We start from the raw sequence: 20,957 nt of genomic DNA on the forward strand, positions 1-20,957 counted from the left end.
ATTTTATTTTAATTCATATTTATTTATTTAATTATATGAGCTGTGATGAGTGAGCCTTAATTATTCAAGCTATTTTTTGTTGTAGATAATTTGCTTTGAATGGGAGCAAATTATTAATTGATTTGAGACCTGACAAAATTAAGAATATTATTATAATATAATTTACATAATTCAAGTTTAGAAACTAATTATTAACTAATAATAACTTTAACAAATATTGACCTTTAATTAGGACTAATTTGAGATCATTGATTATAGTAGAGGACATGAGTTTCTTAATCATTGGGAATTTTCCAATAATTTGTGGGAGAGATTCTTAAACATTCTTATGCTGAAAATGCATTATTTTGAAGTATATTATATATGAGTATGAAACACAACATATTATTCTAAAGTTTATTTTCGATACTATAAATTATTTTTTTAAAAAAAATAAAAAAATTAGTAAAAATATCTATTTAACTACAATTTAGTAAAATAAATTTGATTATAATTTTTCACATACTAAAAACAAAGGCATGCCTATACTCAGGTTTGAGCTTTTCTTTTATGAGGGGTCAATTTTAGGGTGGCGATTCATATTTGTAGGTCGTGTTTGTGTCGTGTTAAGTTTTAAGTATTACAAGTAAATATTAAACTCAAACAACCCATTTATTAATCGTGTCAATAACTAAAACCAAAATTGTTTATAAATATATTAACCCAACTCAATCTATTTATAAATAATCATGCTTAATTTTGATTAACTTATCAACTCAGATTTATAACAAGTTTATAATATATTTACAATATCATTATAATATATGTATGAGCAATTTAATTAACATGTTTATTTCCTATTAAATTAAAAAAATACATTCATGTAATAAATATAATAAATTTAAGAATATATATACTCTTACTGATATAGGTCATTTTCAGCTTCAGTGTATCAATCCAAACTTGACACTAGCCGTGTCAACTCAAAAATAACCCAAACCCAAATCCATTTCTTTCGTGTTGATTTCGAGTTGTATTGTCGTATCTAACCTAAATTGCCACCTTAATCAAATTTTTTGTTTTTCACTTTAAAAAAAAAGAATATACACTAATAAAACTTCAAAAATAAAAATTAGTAATATGCGCGCATAAAAACACATAAAAGTGGGAATTAAGGGAATATTATGCTTTGTTTATTTTGTGATTTTATAAAGTGGGACAAGTGATTACAATATAAAATCTATTAAATAATTTTTAAGAATTGATTCCAGATCATTTTGACAAGTACTAAAATTCAAGCATATATATCAATTGCTTATATATTCAATCATATTATATAACAAGCTTTCTTTTTATTATTATTATTTATTCATTTAGTACAAATGGGTTGAATGAATTACAACATTATACATAACACAAAGTGTTGAAGTAATTGATGATTATACTTGTCATACAATCTATACTATTATTCTCTATATTTTCAATTCATTTATTATATTCTCTTTTGTACAGCAATGAACAAAACCAGAAAAATGGGTGAAACAAGTAAAAATATATATGGTAAGAGTTTGACTCAATGAACCAACTACATCATCATCTTCAACATCTTTAATTGGGTAGTTAGATTTTTTTTCAACAAAGGCTTCAAAGTAATTTTGGTAACCTGTGTTCTTCATATAAGGTGAGCTTGTTGTAAACTTCATCATTTCCATGGCCTACAACGCATTGAATTGAATCGATTAAATCAACAAAATCCTACTCCTTAAACTTTCATCCACAACAAGCGTCAGTTAGTAAAATTAGAAATAGTTTGAGGAAATCTCTAACCGTCTGAAAAAGTTTATTAAGAGACACGATTTGGTATATGTTTAATTTCGGGGACCAAAAATCTTAATTAGTCTAACAATAATGATAGAATTTTACATATTATTACCTGGAAACTGAAAGTGAATTCCCTTGCTTTCTTGCTTACTCGAGCAGTTGGGTGCGATTGAAGCTTTTCGTACATTACTCGAGCTTCATTTCGCCTGTCAATCAAGGAAGACAATGCAGCACGAAGTTACTTTCTCCTTGAAATTGAACAAATAGGGTTAGTTAGTTAAGTTAGTTTTATGCAACATCATAAGTTGATCAAAATGAATACTTTGAAGTTTGAACTTGTGCTAGGCTACATAAGATTGGGATTACAACATCCCCGAATTGCTTGATTTGTGTTCTTGACAGAGAGGATGTGAATCATCTTTTCTTCTCTTGCATTAACAGCCATGCTTGTATAAACCAAAATCAAGTCTTGGTTAGGATGAAAGGCTAATCCCACTGAATGTGGCTGCTCTTGCAGCAGTGGTTTATCACATTTGGAAAACTAGAAATGAAGCTCTTTGGGAATGTAAAGTCATGCAAATTAATTGTATAGTGAATCAAAGGGTCTCCAAACACAATTGTGAATTGTATAGATAATGATTTGGTTAATCACAACTCTTCATGTATAGTTTTGAGTTGTCTGGTTTTAGTTTCCCCTTTTGAGAAGATTGGTGTTCATTGGTGGCTCTAAAATTTCATTGGGTGAAATAAATTTCTTCTATTTACCAAAAACAATGAATACTTAGCAAAAAAAGAAATGTAGAAAAAGACTAGTTTAATCCATACAAGTGTCTCTTATCCCATAAGAAGACAAAAATTTAAGGTTTCTTAGTTGTCCTAATTATGAGAAAGGCCTCATTTTGCAATTTCATATACTAATAAATCTCATACCTTCCTAGTGAATCTTCACAAATAGACCATTGCAGAGCTGCTAATCCATAGAGTTCGCTCTACAAAAACAGTAACTAATTGTAACAAAACACAAAAACATGAATCTTCATGTATTACCCAAATTTGAATTAACCATGTTACCTTGAATGGCAACTTCTCCATAATCTTTTCATAATAAGGTAATGCTTCCTTAAGCTCTCCAATATTCATCAATGACTCACCATCATTCAAAGCCTGAACATGAAACTCTGCAATCTTAATTACAACATCAAACTAAACACATCAAGTAATTCAAATGCAAGAGAAGAAAAATGTAATGAACACATAGAGCGAAAAATAGAACTTAAGAGACAAAACAAGAAATTTATATTGGTTTAGTTCAAGATTGATTTGATCTATTTTCTTAATCCAGTTTGAAAGGACTATCGCCCTTCTTTACTAATCGAAACAGAGATATCAATCTCAAAAACTACAAGCAAATAATCTCAGTAAATCTTCTCATGGCGTAATACTTTAACACTCATAAGACTCACAATCTCGGAGCTAACATGTTCAATGAGGAGTACCAACTCCTTTTATAGGACAAAGGACCGAATATACCAATTGAGCAAGACAGTTAAGTTAGTTTGAAATACTAACTAACAGGATATTAGTTGGAGATTTAGCTGTCAATTAGAGTTTTTACATGTTTCCAATTAACTTGGCAAATCAATATTCAATTTGAGTTGAGAAGGAACATTATATTTCTCATATGAACAAACCTTCTCACACTCAGCTTTGAGTTTCGGATCAATATTCAACCCAAACTGCCTCTTATAAGCAGCAATCAATTCCTTCGTACGAGCATCTTTAGCCGCTCTCTCTTCGGCTGTTTCAAGCGCTTCATCGGGATTAATCACTCGCCCACCACCAAACTACAACCATAAAAGATAAGTTTCACCGAATTCAACAAACAAACAAATAAACAATCGACCATATACCGTTTTCGAAATGTTGCTCGGTCTAGGAAATACTCCCCAAGAAGACACCTTTGGCTTGTAAACATCAGACATATCTCCTTGAGCATCAACATTTGATGAGTTTGCATCATCAATGAACTTACTTGAATCTCCAACAATAAACTCCACCTCGGGAATGTCTCCTTCTGGAAAAGGATCTGAGATTGGAGCTAACCCGGCTGGAAGCCCCCTACCAGTCTTCTTATCAGCAAAGTTTAGTCCCACAAAATCAAGGCTTGAAACTGAAAGCTCTCCTTTCTTGCCACCTTTCTTCTCCACAGTCCCACCACTTGAATTTTCACCATTTTCCTTCAATCCTAAAAAGTTAATGGGCACTAATTTTAACTCAAATTATCATCAAAAAATGAAAACTTTACATAAATAACAACCTCAGAACTATCAATACCATCTTCAATGAACTCTATCTCAACTAAAATACCTGAAATTTTGTAAACCACTAATTTTAACTCAAATTATCATAAGAAAATAACTTTTCACTAATAACAACATCAAAACCAGCTTCAATGAATTCTATTATAACTAAAAAATCCTGAAATTTTGTTCTTGGAAACCACTAATATTAACTCAAATTATCATCAAAATACGAAAACTTTTCACAAATAACAACCTCAGAAACCATCTTCAATGAATTCTATCATAGCTAAAATACCCGAAATTTGTTCTTGGAAACCACTAATTTTAACTCAAATATCTTCAAACTATGAGAACATTTCTCAAATAATAAACTCAGAAGGTCCATCAAAAACAGCTTCAATGAACTCTTATCATTAACTAAAATACTTGAAATTTAGCTCTAGGAAATCACTAATTTTAACTCAAAATTATCATCAAAATATAAAAGCTTTTCTCAAATAATAACCTCAGAACCATCAAAACCAGCTTAAATGAACTCTTTCACAACTAAAATACCTGAACTTTTGTTCTTGGAAACAACAAGTTTTAACTCAAATATCATGAAAAAATTTCACAAATAACAACCTGAAATACTCAAATTATCGTGAAAAGAAGTAAACTTTTCACAAATAACAACCTCAAAACCATCAAAACCAGCTTAAATGAACTCTATCATAACTAAAAAACCTCAAATTTTGTTCTTAGAAACCACTAATATTAACTCAAATTATCATTAAAAAATGAAAACTTTCACAAATAACAACCTCAGAACTATCAACACCAGCTTCAAGAAACTCTTATCATAACTAAAGTACCTGAAATTTCGTTTCTGGAAACCATATCTGACTCAGGCATTTTCTCGGTCACATCACCAGCACCATTATCAATTTTCAAATCAGGGGTGGACTGAGTCGAGTTCTTGTACTTCATAGCTTTAGCAAAAGCAAGCTTAACTGGGTCAACAGGAGCCGTTGACTCAGGCTCAGATTTTGTGTCAGGTGAAATGGGTTTTGGAGATTGAGATTCATTTAAAGAAAAGGTGAGTTTGAATGGCTTAAAGGTGTGAACTTTAATGGTGGAAATTGTAGTGTTGAATGAAGAAAGATATGAAGCTTGAAGGGTAGCCATGGATATGGCATATGGAAGTTGTTTAGGAGTTAATTTGTGTGGTGGAGATGAAGCTTAGAAGAAGAAGAAGAAGCCATTGGAATTTTATCAGAGTTCAGAAATGTCTGGTATTTCAGTTACATTTGGGTGTCGTTTTTAAAGACAAAGTGTCGTTTGTACAAATGATTTGTGTTTGGTAAATTATAAATGGGGTAAATATTACTCTCAATGCACCCCTAAAAGGGATTTCACCGATGCACCCCTATCAGTTATGGCATCTTAGAGAATTTTTTAGTTCAATTTTTTTATTATTGTTTACGTTGTAGTTATATTTAACACATTTTAGGGTGGCAAAATGTATCATCGTGTTATGTTCGTGTCATAATTTATGTGACCGGCTTTTATATTTCGTGTCAAGCGCGTTGACCTATTTTTTTTGACTCGTGTCTAATTTTCTCAACCCGTAAAAAATCGTGTTGTGTTAGTGTAGTTCCATTTTAACCTGTTTTGTTATTATTGAAATTGCAGTTGTAGAGAAAAATAATAACTTTAAGTTCCATTAGAAAATTTATATACATTTATGTATTTATAGTTTTGGCTGCTTCTACAATACACCCCTTAAAAGGTTCTATTTGTTTCGGCATTCAGAAAAAAAAAAAAAAAATTAATCCAATTTTTTTCATATTCGTGTACGTTATAATTATTTAAGATATTCTACAAAATTTTAAAAAAATCGAAATAATTTACAATATAAAAAGTAGTATTCAAACAATTTATTTTACACGTGTATAAAATAAATAGTCATACGTACAACACACTATTTGAACCTTGTTTTCAAGGTGTTAAATTTTTTTAAATTTCTCAAAATTTTACAGAATGTCTTAAATAATTAGACACCAAAACAGATAGAAGTGCATCTATGTATTCCTTTTAAGAGAGTACATTATAAAATTTTCTAATAATTTTTTACATATGTAATAAAAATTAAAATTATTAAAATATTTTTAACTTCATTTTAAAGAAAATTAAATTTAATTTTTTTTAACTTAACATTAAATCACTAAATATATATTTTACATGCCAATATATTTTACATGCCAAGCGTGTCAAATTCGTGTTAAGCAAAATATGATTAACCTATTTTTATTTCCAATAGTTTTCCAAATCAAATTCAATCCGAAACCAAAACAACCGATCCATTTATTGGTTAAGAATCGGATGGCCACCAAGTTATCGAAATTCAAGAGAAAATCAGAGATTTTGTGAAGAACTTGATGAAACTAGTTACTACAAAATCTCTCAAATTTCACAAATACATGAGATTTCAGCACCACTCATATCTAAAGAAGATCAATCTTTACTCACACCATAATTTCTTTTTAAAATTTCCAATATTCAAAAAAAAAAAATTCTAAAGAAGAAAAGGTTTACTCTGTCACTAATACAAAAGGTCACAAAAGTAAAAACATTCCTCAAACTCTTTCTAATTAACGAAAAGAACAATAAACAAAACCTTTCTTCTAACTGTTTTCCCAAATCAACGGTTAGCCTTGGCAACACGTTCGATCTCATCTTTCTTTTTGATCGCATAACTGTATAGAAACAGAAAACAGTGATTTAGAAACAATAACATATAGAATGATAATCATGTCATTGTCAAAGAAGTTGATCTCACCTGTTGGAGGAACCTTTTGCAGCGTTAATGAGCTCGTCGGCCAAACATTCAGCGATTGTCTTGACATTTCTGAAGGCAGATTCACGAGCACCGGTGGTGAGGAGATAGATAGCCTGGTTGACACGACGGAGAGGGGAAATATCAACAGCTTGACGCCTGACAACACCAGCTGATCCAATACGAGTGGCATCTTCCCTAGGTCCACTGGTTTGCAGCAAATAAAATCATTATACACAAATATCAATAGCAATACTAACAAAAAGACATGAAAGTGTTAAATTCGGATACCTGTTAACCACAGCATCAACTATGACTTGAATTGGGTTCAAGTCGGTTAGCAGATGGATGATTTCCATGGCGTGTCTGATGATTCTAACAGCCATAATCTTCTTTCCATTGTTGCGACCGTGCATCATGAGAGAGTTGGTAAGCCTCTCGACAATTGGGCACTGAGCCTTCCTGAACCTCTTCACTGAGTATCTCCCAGCAGTGTGGGGAACATAAGTGGCGTGCTTAGCGGGTACAACTCCGACATAATCAGCAAGTGAAATGTCACTTACCTACATGAGAGCATGAGCACAAGCACAAGGATATGGTTACGAATAAACAAAGGCTCGCAATGAAAATCTTGAAGTTTTTTCATTTTTACACTTCAAAACAGTTTATTTTTGTATTTTTACGAAATTTCACACAGAAACCCCTATAGGACAGAACAACTTAAATCATAACTAAAATCTGTATAGCAACCCACATAGAAACCACCGAAGCAACCTAAACCGTAAATTTTAAAAAAACAATTAAAAAATAGTATATGGGGTAATTCCCTAAAAAAAACTTCTATATGAACAAATAACTACCAAACTCGTATTATGCTAAATAAGTAACTAAAAAACTGGTTCTGGTTCATAAGCATAGAGAACAAAGATATAGTTGTAGATTACAAAGTGTAATAATGAAACTCTTCCAAAATGACCAAATAACTATCAAACTCATTATGCACAATTCACTATAACAAAGAACCTCGTTAAAATTGAAAAGAAAAGCTTTGACAAGTTAATGGAAATTTCCCAATTCGTCTTTTTTTGATGGAAATAAAATTTCATTAACAAGACAAATCGTCCAACACTATAGACGTAAATAAACTCAGTAAGAACATCACTCCCACCGAAAACTCGTTCTGGAAAAGAACAGGAAGCTCTAGCAAAACTATGAGCTACTCTAGCAAATCGATACACAAACAGACTCCAATCATACAATCAAATAAATGTCTATAGTCATTAACAACTAAACCATATAATAGTGGTTGGTTCTTAAATCAACAAATATAATATTTTTCAAATTAATTCATATTCATACAAGCAAAAAGTAATTACCTGAGAAAATATCAATCAAATATTCATTAAAAAAAAACACACTTTGAACTTATCTACCAAAGCCATACAAAAAGCATACTTGACTCTAAATTTACTACATTGAACACAAATCACAGGGTCTTCTCAATTTCAGATACATATGACCTAAATATTGTGTAAAAAAATCGTTCTTTTCAACGTTTAGTTTGGTAAATCAGCCTAATAATCTTCTTAAACTGATAATAATTATAAAACTGAGAACCTGAACATCCTCAAAGCTCCATCGATTGAAAAGCTTGACTTCATGTTGTTCCTGAATGATTGCTTCCGCCATGGCTGAGAGGTGAGAGTGTCTCTCTCGTCGTGATTCTGAGGCGCCGAGGGAGAGAGAGAAAAACACTTCGCTAGGGTTTTAGTACTTCTCTGGCTCGTTGGGGTCAAATTATAATAATAGAAAAAATAGTGTTAAAATTTAAAATTTGAAACTTTTGTGATTAGATAAATATCATTTTTATCTTATTTAATAACTTTTTTTTTTATATAATTTAATAGAGTTTTTTGCGGTTAAATTCTCTCAATTATTACTCTTGTACTTAATTAAGCTCAAATTTTGACGATAAAACTTTTTAAATTACTAAATTGTTTGTAAATTTAGGTTATGTGTACACTCTTATATACATTTACTAGGTGATTGTTACGTGCCAAGCCACGTAGTGTTAGTTTTATTTAATATTTTAGTTTTTTATTTGAATTAATAATTAAAATAGTATAATTATTTGAACGATTTATTTTATAAAAATAAAATATGTGTCAGTATATTTAGTAAGTAAAATATAGTTGTGTTATAATAATGTATGTTATTAATAGTAAAATGTACATTAATCTTCTAATTGAAAAAAGTTCTATTATCTCATTTCATATCTAATAATAGCTACACAACTATATATTTATAGACTTTCACATTCTTTGCAAATTACTAATAAGCACCAATAATATTTTCATATTCTAATATTCTTCAACCTTCTCCTCTTGGTGGTAAAATTAAAAATAAAACTAAAAATAAGCACAAACATATAAGGTAAATACTAATTACAGCCCATTTTATCTTTTTTTTTATTATTATTTTAAGCCCAAGCCCAAAAATCTCTAAGCCAACACAATCAATCTTCTTTTATATTATCTTTTCTAAATATTTTATCTATATTTTTCTTTTTTTTTTTATTAATAAGATAGGCTTGTTAGAGAGATATGTGGCTAAGATGATTTTTTTAATTTAAAAAGAGATTATTAATATTTAAAAGATTATTTATTTAAAAGTTTGTTTAATTTTTTGGGTTTAATTATTGGGTTTATTTTTTAACGGGAGATCAAACCTAATCGTTAAATTTAACAGAATATTCTTTTCTGTTAAACCAAGAATGTTAAACCAAGAAATGCCGTTAGATAGGCACTTTTAATATATAAAGATATACATGACACATTTATATTGATACACTTAATATTATTATTTATAAAATATAAAATATATTTCAAATTTTATAATATTTTTTATTTTTTTTAATATTTTATTTTTTATTTTTATAATTTTATTTAATTTTAAAAATAATTTTTCAATAATAATATTCGGTGTATCAATATAAATGTACCACATGAACAAGATAATACACATAAGCAGTCCATGGTGGCAGTTAATTGAATGACACCTTAAATTTGCTACTGGTTTAGTAGTTTTGAGAGTTTTACTGTCAAAATTTGAACTTGGAGAATTAAATGCTAGTAATACGATAGTTGAGAGGATTTGGCCGCAAAAAACTCAATTTAATATAATAATCTAACTTGGGACTGATTTAGTGTGCCATATTAGCTTGTATTGTATAGTATTATATTAAATTACATTTTATATCATATTTTTTTATATTATATTGTGTCAATTCTAATTAATCTTAAAATAGTATATATTATATACTCATACAAATTAATACCAATTATATGGTATTATATAAATATGATATAAAACACAATTTAATATAATATTATACAATATAATATGACACAATACGGTGTACCAAAGAATCTTCAAAGGAGTTATAACTAGATTGTTTATTTTTTTTTTTTAATAAATAGGATTTTTGCCACGAAACTATGACTCTTGTAGAGTTTTGCCCCTTAAACTTTTCTCAGTTGCAAAAATTTGCTTTGAACTATGTAAATCTTTACAAATATCCCCCTCCAGATATATTTTGCTCATATTTTAAAACAATTTATTTACATGGCTATAAGTTACAGGTATGATTGTAGTATAATGACTTATTTAATAGTTTGAAGTTATCTAAAATCAAGTTAATTGACATTAAATATATGAATGGTAGCTTTAAGAATGTACATACATAATCTAGTAATTAATCATTAGATTGTTATTTATGTATTTATTTTTTATATGGACTCTTGAATTAGGCTAGATTAACATTATGTCTATGTCATATCAATAAATTATTTTAAAAAATGAGTAGAATACAACTGCATGGGGATATTTGCAACAATTTTTATAATTCAATGAGAATTTTGCAAAAGAAAAAAATTCAAAGGCAAAATTCTACAAGTGCCATTGTTTAGGGAGGATAAATCATATTTACTCTATTTTTTTCAGATCTATTCATAGTAGAAACTGCTTTTAGATTAGTTATGTTAAGAAAAAATTAATGAATATTGAACTGAGGGTATTATTTTGCACAATTTTTTTTAAAAAAAAATACAAGGTTTAATTAGTTATTAAACAAAACTGAAGGTTGGAACAATAATTTTTATAAAATACAGAGTTTAAAATAATATTTATTTTATTTTCAATAATACATGTATTTGATACTTATATTTAAATTTGATAAATAAAATAGGCTAATTAGGATTTTTTTTCTCCCGAACTTTTACATGTACTAAATCATGCCCCCTAAACTTTTTTAGTCGTTAAAAATTTCCCCTGGACTATTGAGATTGTTAAATTTAAGGACTTTTGTCTAATTTCATTCAATTTTAGTGTTTCAGTGATTGTTTATGTACTAAATCATGCCCCTTAAACTTTGATATGTACTAAATCATGTCCTATGAACTTTCATCCATGTTAGAATTTTCTTGCTAAAATTAGACAAAAGTCCTTAAATCTAACAATCTCAACAGTTCAGGTGAAATTTTTAACAGTCAAAAAAGTTCAGGAGGCATAATTTGATACATGTCAAAGTTTGGAGGAAAAAATTCCTAATTAGCCAATAAAATATTACTAATATGATAAAAATAATGTCTTCATTTATGAGTTATCCATTCAAATTTAATTATTTAATTATATACATAGTTATTTTATAGTTAAATTATTAAAATTTTATTGATCAAATTCAAAGTTGAGTTCAACATACAAATATGTTCATTTTCAAAATATAAAGTAGCATATGAGTTTTAGTAAAAACTTAAGATATCAAACAAATAGACATGTAAACAAACACCTTTTCTAGAACAACCTAAAAAATGGTCCATAATTTTTTTTTTTTAAAAAAAAAACAAAAGTAATCCATAAAAATGTTTTAACTTTTTATTATTTTTAGGTATTTTTAAAATAAACTTTTTAAGTTGGAAATAAGTTAAGAAATACCTCTTTTTTGTATTCATTAATAAAAAAATACTCTTATATTATATTGGGAATTTTACAAAAATACTGTTTTTGGACCAAAACTTTACAATTATACTGGGACACGGCAAAAATAACATTTTTACTGCCCCAGCCCAATTTCATTACTTTTGTACTGCCCAAGCCCAACAGCATAACATTTATACTGTGTGTGTGGGGAAACAACCTTCTTCGTGTGTGGGGAGACGCCGGAGACGGAAATCACCAAGAAAAAACCATTAAAACCGGCAAGAATAAACAAAAGCAGTAAAATCGACGTCAATAAATAATCATGGCAAAACAACAGTAAAACAACACTAAAACAATCAAACAAAACAAAAGAAAAAAATGATTAAAAAAAACAAACAATCTGCTGCACAACCTCAACACCAGATGCAAAATCAACTATATTTGCAAGTCTATTCCTAGAAAATTATAAAAAAAAAAACTACTAAAACAACACTGAAACAACACAAAACAAATGAAGCAAATATAACTACTTAGAAAAATATAAAAGAAACACACACCTCAAAACTCTCTTGTGAGTGAGCTCGTCAAATATATTTATAGGAGAACCAAAAGAAAAAAACCACAAAAATAGCCAAAGAGAACGAAGAAGAAATGTATTTATAGCCTCCATCTTCCACACTCACAGACATAACCATCACAACAACACGAGAACACCCAGAAAATACCTATTAATTCAAATAAATAAATCATGAAAAACAACAGTAAAACAATACTAAAACAAAAAAAACAATAAAAAAAATGATCAAAAATTAACTATGTTGTGCACATCCTCAATACTAAATGCACTATATTTGCAAGAAAAGTTCTAGAAAATTAGAACAAAAAAAAACCACACTAAATCTTATATTTTAAAAAAAAAAACATAACTAAGAACTTCAAAAAATTAAAAAAAAAAAAAAAAAAAGAAGAAGAAAAGAAAAGAAGATGAAGAAGAAGAACTAAGAACTATCACTTTCATGGTCTTCCTTCCCCTCATCACAGAGCAAGCTCTCCATCTCTCTCTCACACACACAACCACACTCTCATCTTTCTCATTCTTCTTCTTCTTCCTCCTTCACATGCTCTTTTTATTTAGTTACGTACTACAAAAGCAGAGAGTTAGCTTTTATTTGGGTAATATTATAGATTTGGGAAAAAAAAAAAGAAAACAAAGAAGAAGAAGAAGAAGAAGGTGAATAGTAGAGAGAAAGCTCAAATAGAATGAAAAATAAGTAATAAAAGCTATTATACTTAAAAAGAAAAAAGATAACGTGTAGAAGATGTATATTAAGCTCTTCATGATTAGTTTTTTTTTAAAAAAAAAAAAATTCACAAAATGACGAAACCATCACATCAAAACTTTTTTACTATTAAATACAATAAAAATTTTCATAATTAATTTTTTAAAAAAAACAATATATTTATATATATGAGGTGACAATCAAATTTTCCATCAACCTTTATTAATTTATTTTTTTTAAAAAAAAATAATAAAAAAAAACATATCTTAAAGTGACAAAAAACATAAAAGGGAAAAGCTTCATACTAATTCAGTATACAATATGTAGATTAAATAGTAAAAAGCTTCATATCTATATTGTTGATTCAAAAAAAAAAAAAAAAAAAAAAAAAAGTTGGCAGCCGAAAAAAAGAAAAAAAAGAAAAAAAAAAAAGCTGTACAAAAGTTATTTTTGGAGTGTAACAGTATAAAAGAAAGAAAATGGGAAAACACAGTAATCTCTGTAAATTTCCCTATTATATTTCATTAAATTGTACCCACTTTTATAAGTGGGTTACCTAATATACCTTCATTTTCGACTTAAGTCTAACACATAATTTACATTAATTTAAAGGGTATAATGGGAACATCATTTATAAAAATGGGTATAACTTAAAGAATGTAAAAGTAAACGTAAAAATTAAAATAAGTAAATTAAAATGGGTATATAATATAATTTTCTCTAAATATTTTGAGTTTTGGGTCATGTAGTTTTGAGCATTTTGTGTGTAAATATTGAGTTTAAGCTTGATTTTGAGTTAGTTTTCTTAAAGCTTTGATTTTTGAATCATGTGGTTAGTTGAGCTTGATTATATCTTATTTGAGCAAGTGTTGTTTTAAGATATTGTGTATACTTGCATTCATTTTGCTGTGGACTTAGACATCACATGCATAATAAAAGTAAAATTTGGGTTTTCTAAACCCAGCCGTTGCGGTCATGCTCTTGGTTATTGCGACGCCCGTAACCCCAACAATAGGAGATCGTCTGTAACACTTTGATATTTTACCTTGCTTTATAAAAATACCATTTAAATACATAAATTAAAAAGATTCAAAATTACTTGAAATAAAATAGTAATTTTAGAAATCAAAATGCAGCATCCTTCATTTATAAAATAAAATACAATAAATAAATGATTTTAAATAATATATTCCATCATTATGTTTATCTATGTCTACTCACAAAACACAAATAATTATATATTTATTTCATTCAAAATAATGAGATGGAGAAATTGAGTTGTAGCTTCTTATTTAGATGTAATTGCATGCATCCTCTCTAAGCTAATTCCATCCAAATTATTGTGTTATGGCCGTGAGTCCCTTTCAAACAAAATCCAAGAGAAATCTATTGTGAGAAACAATACCTTATATAATATGCACTATTACTAATAATTCACAAATTATTTAGATTAAATAAAAAATAGGCAAAAAAAAAAGACAAAATAATTAATTACACTAAACAAAATAACTTGATGAAATAAAAAACTTAATCTCATAACTTTTATTTATATTTTAAGTATTTTGATTGTAATATTTCTTAATCTCATAACTTGATGAAATCTATTGTGAGAAACAATACCTTATATAACAAATGTAATAATTTTTTTTGGAAAAAAAAAGAATAAAACAAATACATAAAAATTTATTAAGAGAAATTATGAGTAAATTTAATTTAAATTATTTAATTACATTTTTTATAATTAATTCACATTATAAAATTATATATAATGCTCTAACTTTTTATTAAAATAATTATTTAGATCAATTAAAAAAATCCTTAAAAGACAAATAATTTAAAGCCATCAATTCTCTTACTATAATCAATTACATAAATTTACTATTTACCTGAATAAATATTTATATAAATATAAATGCAAGTAATAGATTTATAGAAATTTAAAAAATATACATTTTATTTAATAAAAGTTGCTAATTCTTTTAAAATATTGACTAAATGAATAAATAAACAAAATAAAATATGCACTATTACTAATAATTCACAAATTATTTAGATTAAATAAAAAATACATAAAAAAGAAAATAATTAATTACATTACAAAATAACTTGACGAAATGAAAAACTCAATCTAGCTATTTAATATATTGTATGAGTTTTTAGCGATTAAACTCTTTTAATTATTGTTTCATTTATACATAATTTTTAAAGCTCGAATTTTGGTGATAAAACTTTCTAAACTACTAAATTGTTAACAAATTAAAGATGTACGTCATCCGATTAATTACCACCATGGACTGCTTATGTGTACACTCTTGTACACATAACACGTTTATATTTGTACACATAATATTTTTATTTCATAAGTTATTTTAAAATTAAATAAAATTATATAAAAAATAAAAAAATAAAATATTTAAAAAATAAAAAAAAAATATTATAATTTTTAAATAATAATATTAGATGTTCCAATATAAACATGCCACGTGTACAAGAGTGTACATATAAGCAGTCCATGTTGGCAGTTAATTGTGAAAAATATATAAATTTGCTAACAATTCAGTAATTTGGATAGTTTTACCGCTAAAATTTAAACTTAAAAAATTAAGTGCAAGTGAAATAATAATTGAGAGGATGTAGCCGCAAAAAACTCTATATTGTATAGATGTAGATATATAGATGCAAATTAACAAGAAAATTAATTAAATACTTACGAGTAAGTTTGCAAAGATAGTACTTTTCTCCTCAACAAAGTCCATTTTATGTTGATCATTACATAAAGCCAGTCTCCAATATTATCCATCCTTCTAAAATAAGCAAGTCTCCAAGAAGTATTGATCCATAAATTTCCACAAACACCACAAAATCCAATAACAAATCCAGCACCAATTCCCTTACAAAACCATGGCAAATCAAACCATATTTCTCCAACATTTTTGTCACCGCCTTCATTGTCCCGAGTTGAATATGAAGGATCTCCCGGGCATGAACTTGACAGAGGAGGTCCACAGAGTCCAAGATTCATTGAATACATTGAAGCATTAAAAGTTTGCAATTGAGTACCAGTTGGAATTCTTCCTGACAATCGATTATTTGATAAATCCATGTAACTCAAAGAAGTTACATTAGCCAAGCTTATGGGAATTAGACCATCTAATTTATTGTGGGACAAATCAAGTGAATCAAGCTTAGTCAAGCTCCCAATATTTTCAGGAATCTTTCCGAATAAATTATTCCTTGATAGATTCAGTTGAACTAATTGAGTAAGGCTAATCAATTCAATCGGAATCTCTCCATTCAACTTGTTACTTGAAAAGTCAATAATTCTTAATAAACCAAGAATTTTGACATATTCATGATCAACTCCTTTCCATGTGATTGATGCAACATTTTCATACAGAAATGACACATGGCCAAACATATATCTCATTATGCTTGAAGATGTAATGGTGACTTTTTGATCATCATTTCGAACCATCGCAGTTATATTTTTAATGCAAGAGGGAATCGTTCTAGATAAATCGTTGATTGATAAATCTAGTACTTGAATTTGAACAAGATGACAAAGATTCAATGGTATACTTGCATGAAATTTATTTGACTTCAAACTAAGGAAAACCAATTTGCTTAATCTTTCTCCAATCCATGATGGTATTTTTCCTTCTAAGTTATTATTGGCCAAATCTAGAACTTGAAGTGAAGTGCAATTTTTCAAGGAGGAAGGCAAATTTCCTGAGAAGTTATTATGCCTCAATTGTAGAGTTTCAATAGTTTTCATATTAATTGAGCTTGGAATTTGGCCAGACAACATATTATATCCTAAATTCAAAACAATCAACTTTTGGAAACCCTCAAAGCAATCAGAAAGTTTTCCAAATAGATTATTATGAGAAAGGTCAATAATTGTTGTTGCCTTCAACTTTTCTTTTCCTTCACATAAAAACCATTGTGTAAAATTGTTGTTGGAGAGAAACAATATTGTTGCATTAAAAGACATTGAAAGTGGTACAAAACCTTGGAATTGGTTGAAGCTCAAGTCAACTACAGCCCTATTGTTTTCTCCTATTGGAAAATTTGGCAAGGTGTTACTAAGAAAATTTAGGGACATATTTAAATAATTTAAGTTGGAAGTTATATTTGTGAACCAAAAAGGAACAAGACCAAAGATATCACTATTGGAAATATCTAAATGGTAGATATATTTTTGGGTTTGGAGCCAAGTAGGGAATTTTGGACCTAACTTGCAAGACCTCAATTTTATGGAACTAAGTTGAAACAAGGGGACCCAATTGGAGTTGAATTTCAATCTCAAGGCTGAGTTATAAGATAAATCTAGTGTTTCCAATTTGGGATATTGTAGGTTCAATTCAGAGATAACCCCAACAAGAGAGTTTGAAGAAATATCTAAAGTTTCAAGATAATCAAGATTATTGCCAATACCATTACTTGAAATACCATTGAACTTATTGTTAGATGCATTAAAAAGGGTCAAATTTGGCATTGAGGAAAGATCAGGCAATAATCCTATCAACTTGTTCCCATCCAATTTGAAAACTTGAAGATTTGGAAAAATATTTTTGAAGTCATGATCAAGAATCAACCCTCCTCCAAGTTGGTTAAAACTCAAGTCTAGAATTTCCAATGAATTCTTGGTGGAACCAGCTGTTAAATTTTGTAGCACATCATGGATTGTTCCACCAAGATTGTTATGAGACAAAACTAATTTTTTAAGGTTGGGAAGGTTGCCTAAGGATTTTGGTACTCCACTTTCAACAACTTCATTAGATGACAAATCAACAAATTGAAGAGATTTTGTTTGTTGAAAGGAATTTGGAAAAGAACCATTTATGATGTTATTTGAGAGAGAAATTTGCATGAGGTGAGTACTAGAATTTAACAACCATGTAATTGTTAAAGGATCATGTATTGAATTTCCATCTAGAGTAAGATCTTGCAAAGATTGAAAGGAAGCATTTGTATGAGAAAGGAAGAAATTATCTACCTTGGGAAACAAGCAATTTGAAATGGATAAGCTTGATAAGAAAGGCGCTCCTTTGAATGACTGAAGTTGTTCCACAGTGAAATTCACTCCTGACATTGTTAAAGTGTTCAAAGAAGTGAGACGCGAAATCCATTCATAATTACTCATTTGAGATGAGCTTGAAAGATCAAGACTTTGCAATTTGGTGAGATTTCCAAGTTGGGGAGGAATAACTCCACTAATAGGATTTCCAACAAGATTGAGATATGTAAGCTCTTTAAAAGAGCCAACAAAAGATGGAATCATAGTAATCTTATTATGTCCAAAAATAAGATGTGTAAGATTTTTCAAAGAGCGAATAGAATTTGGAATCGCAGTAATCTCGTTATCTAAAAGATTTAGATATGTAAGCTCTTTGAAAGAACCAATAAACTTGGGAATTCGACTAATGTTCATCTTCCCAAGCATTAAGTGGTTCAAATGTTGCAATTCCGCCAAAGAAGAATCAATCTCACCACCAATTACATTTAAACCGCCATAAAGATCTATGGCGGTAACATGATTGGTTTGTTGGTCACAACTGATGCCGTTCCAATTACAACAATTTTGATCATTGGCCCATGAGGAGAGATAATCAAAATTAGGATCAAGTAAAAATAAATTAACAAGATCATCATCTTTCACATGGTAAGTAGTTTTCTTAAAGCTAAGTAGAGCCTCTCTCTCTTTTGGTATGCATTGTGGTTGATCACTCTCTAAACTCACCACATTTGCAGGTGTGACAAGCACTAAGAGCACAAACCACAACAATATCATTCTCACAAATCACTCTAATATGTTTTAGATCAATAATAATGTAATGGGGAATTTGTGGTTTGTATTTATAATAGGCCTTTCTCTACCATGAAATTAATTTTCTTTTATATATAATAAATTGACAAGAATGAAAAGTCACGATGACTTTGATAAATTTAAGCTATAATTAATGTATGTATATGCATGAACCTACTCATTTTTCTTTTTTGAAAGAGATATATGAACTACTCCAAACTACATATATTGACTCAAAAGTCAACACTATATATATTTATGAGTCAGATTGGAAATTTTTATTAGGTGGGAACTTAATTGTTATAAAAAAAAAAAAATTATGTCTACACTACAAAAAATCTTACTTTTAGTCACAACAAAACTTGTGACTAAAAGTGAAAAAGTTGTGACTAATTATAAATTATTATTCTTATGTTGTGACTAAAAGGTCGGTAGTAAAAAGTATTAGTCACAAAAATTATAATTTGTTGTGACTAAATATATTTTTAGTCACAATGCTTGTTGTGAACAAGTAACATTTAGTCACAAAAAAATTATATTATGACTAAAAAATTGCCACTAAAAGTGACAGTCTTTTGTAACGCTACTTTATTTAATTTATTTAATTATATTGTGTCCATCACTGTTTATGAGAAATATGCTAAAGGATGCCTTAGTGTCAAAGTGTCATTATGTTATATATTGATGCAAATTAATATATTGAGTCTCACACATTTTTATTTAATAATATGTTCATTTTGGTTAATAATTATCAGCTTCCAGGAAAGACAAGACACCATTAGAAGACCAGTATAAAAGAAGCTTGAAATTAATGCATGTAGAGCCAACTATCGAAGACTATATATGTGTATAAGTTGAATAAAAAATCTAAATTATTATTATATTATGTTATACATAATTTTTGAAATAATTAACGGTGAACTAGGATGGAGACATGTGTAATATTAAATAAACATTGTAGAATGTATTTATGAAATATCGCTAACTAATCACAAGACGCTACTTATAAGTAGTGCTAGGCACCAAAATTAGTAGAATGCACACTATACTAAACGATATTTGGTAGACCGTATAAATGTCGTATTATTTTAAATAACAAATGACATTATGTTAGGATAAAACATTGTATTGTATAAATTATTACGACCATAAATTTTAATACAGTATGAGCTACGTTATATTATTTAATATATAACAAATTATTCGTATTGGCTTTTATTATAATGTTTACAAAAGATCTGGGTCAACTCTGGCCCCAACCCTAGCCCCAAACCCGAATCCAGACCCATACCTTAACCATAGACCCAGACCCCAAACCTAGACCCTAACCCCGAACCCTAACCCCAGACCTGGACCCGGATCGAACCCCAGACCCACACCCTGAACACAAACCTACATCTGGAGACCCCAAACCCGGACCTGAACCCAGACACAGACCCCATAACTCGTACCCCGAACCCAAACTACGACTATAACCTGGACCTGAACCCTGGACCCAATCCTGAACCGTGACCTGAACCCCAGACCTCAAGTTTGGGTCCAATTTTAGGACTTGGGTCCGAGGTTCGAGTTCAGGTCTGGAGTCTGCTTCCGCGTCTGCATCCAGGTCTGGGGTTTAGGGACGGGTTTAGGGTTTGGGTCATGGGTCTGGGTCCAAGGTCTAGGTCTCGATTCGGGTCCAGAGTTCAAGTTCAGGTCCAAGTTTGGGGTTTGGGGTTCAAGTCCGGGTCCGAGGTCCCTCCGAGGTTTGGGTTCAGGTTCTAGCGTTCGGGGCCGGGTCTAGGGTCGGGTCTAGGGTTGGGTCTGGGATCCAGGGCCAAGGTTTGAGTTTGGGGTACGGGTTCGGGTCCTAGAATTTGGGTTTGGGTCCAGGTCCGGGTATGGGTTCGAGTTCGGAGTCCAAGTTCCTGTTCCAGTTCGGGGCATGTTCTGGGTTCGGGGCCTATTATGAGTCTGGGTCCAAGTTTTGA

At 29.4% G+C, this 20,957-nt stretch overlaps 3 protein-coding genes across 3 annotated transcripts; all 3 read right to left on the reverse strand.

The window, feature by feature from the left end:
• Positions 1-1,311: 1,311 nt before the first annotated feature.
• Positions 1,312-5,377, reverse strand: LOC115721350 (uncharacterized). Its single transcript, XM_061109749.1, is given in 8 exon segments — positions 1,312-1,537; positions 1,539-1,694; positions 1,913-2,006; positions 2,731-2,789; positions 2,872-2,964; positions 3,492-3,644; positions 3,711-4,063; positions 4,958-5,377. Coding segments are annotated over 8 exon segments (1,287 nt in total). The 5' UTR covers positions 5,271-5,377; the 3' UTR covers positions 1,312-1,471.
• A 1,209-nt stretch (positions 5,378-6,586) lies between these two features.
• LOC115719737 (small ribosomal subunit protein uS7) lies at positions 6,587-8,767 on the reverse strand. Its single transcript, XM_030648912.2, has 4 exons — positions 8,539-8,767; positions 7,213-7,484; positions 6,925-7,128; positions 6,587-6,841 (listed from the first exon to the last, which is right to left on the reverse strand). Exons 1-4 carry the CDS (start codon positions 8,608-8,610, stop codon positions 6,787-6,789), a joined length of 603 nt encoding a protein of 200 aa, XP_030504772.1. The 5' UTR covers positions 8,611-8,767; the 3' UTR covers positions 6,587-6,786.
• A 5,430-nt stretch (positions 8,768-14,197) lies between these two features.
• LOC115718516 (receptor-like protein EIX2) lies at positions 14,198-19,070 on the reverse strand. Its single transcript, XM_030647316.2, has 2 exons — positions 15,890-19,070; positions 14,198-14,539 (listed from the first exon to the last, which is right to left on the reverse strand). The coding sequence occupies exons 1-2, from the start codon at positions 18,970-18,972 to the stop codon at positions 14,524-14,526; spliced, it is 3,099 nt and encodes a 1,032-aa protein (XP_030503176.2). The 5' UTR covers positions 18,973-19,070; the 3' UTR covers positions 14,198-14,523.
• Between the last annotated feature and the right edge of the window lie 1,887 nt (positions 19,071-20,957).

The sequence above is a fragment of the Cannabis sativa genome, chromosome 2 (genome assembly GCF_029168945.1).
Source record: "Cannabis sativa cultivar Pink pepper isolate KNU-18-1 chromosome 2, ASM2916894v1, whole genome shotgun sequence".
NCBI lineage: Eukaryota > Viridiplantae > Streptophyta > Magnoliopsida > Rosales > Cannabaceae > Cannabis > Cannabis sativa.

Excerpts from the sequence above, each read along its gene's own strand:
- LOC115719737 (XM_030648912.2), bottom strand. The coding sequence starts at position 8,610 with ATGGCGGAAGCAATCATTCAGGAACAACATGAAGTCAAGCTTTTCAAT. Across the intron at positions 7,129-7,212 it reads GTTGATGCTGTGGTTAACAG|TGGACCTAGGGAAGATGCCA; the intron begins GTATCCGAATTT and ends GCTGCAAACCAG. Across the intron at positions 6,842-6,924 it reads GCAAAAGGTTCCTCCAACAG|TTATGCGATCAAAAAGAAAG; the intron begins GTGAGATCAACT and ends GTTTCTATACAG.
- LOC115718516 (XM_030647316.2), bottom strand. The coding sequence starts at position 18,972 with ATGATATTGTTGTGGTTTGTGCTCTTAGTGCTTGTCACACCTGCAAAT.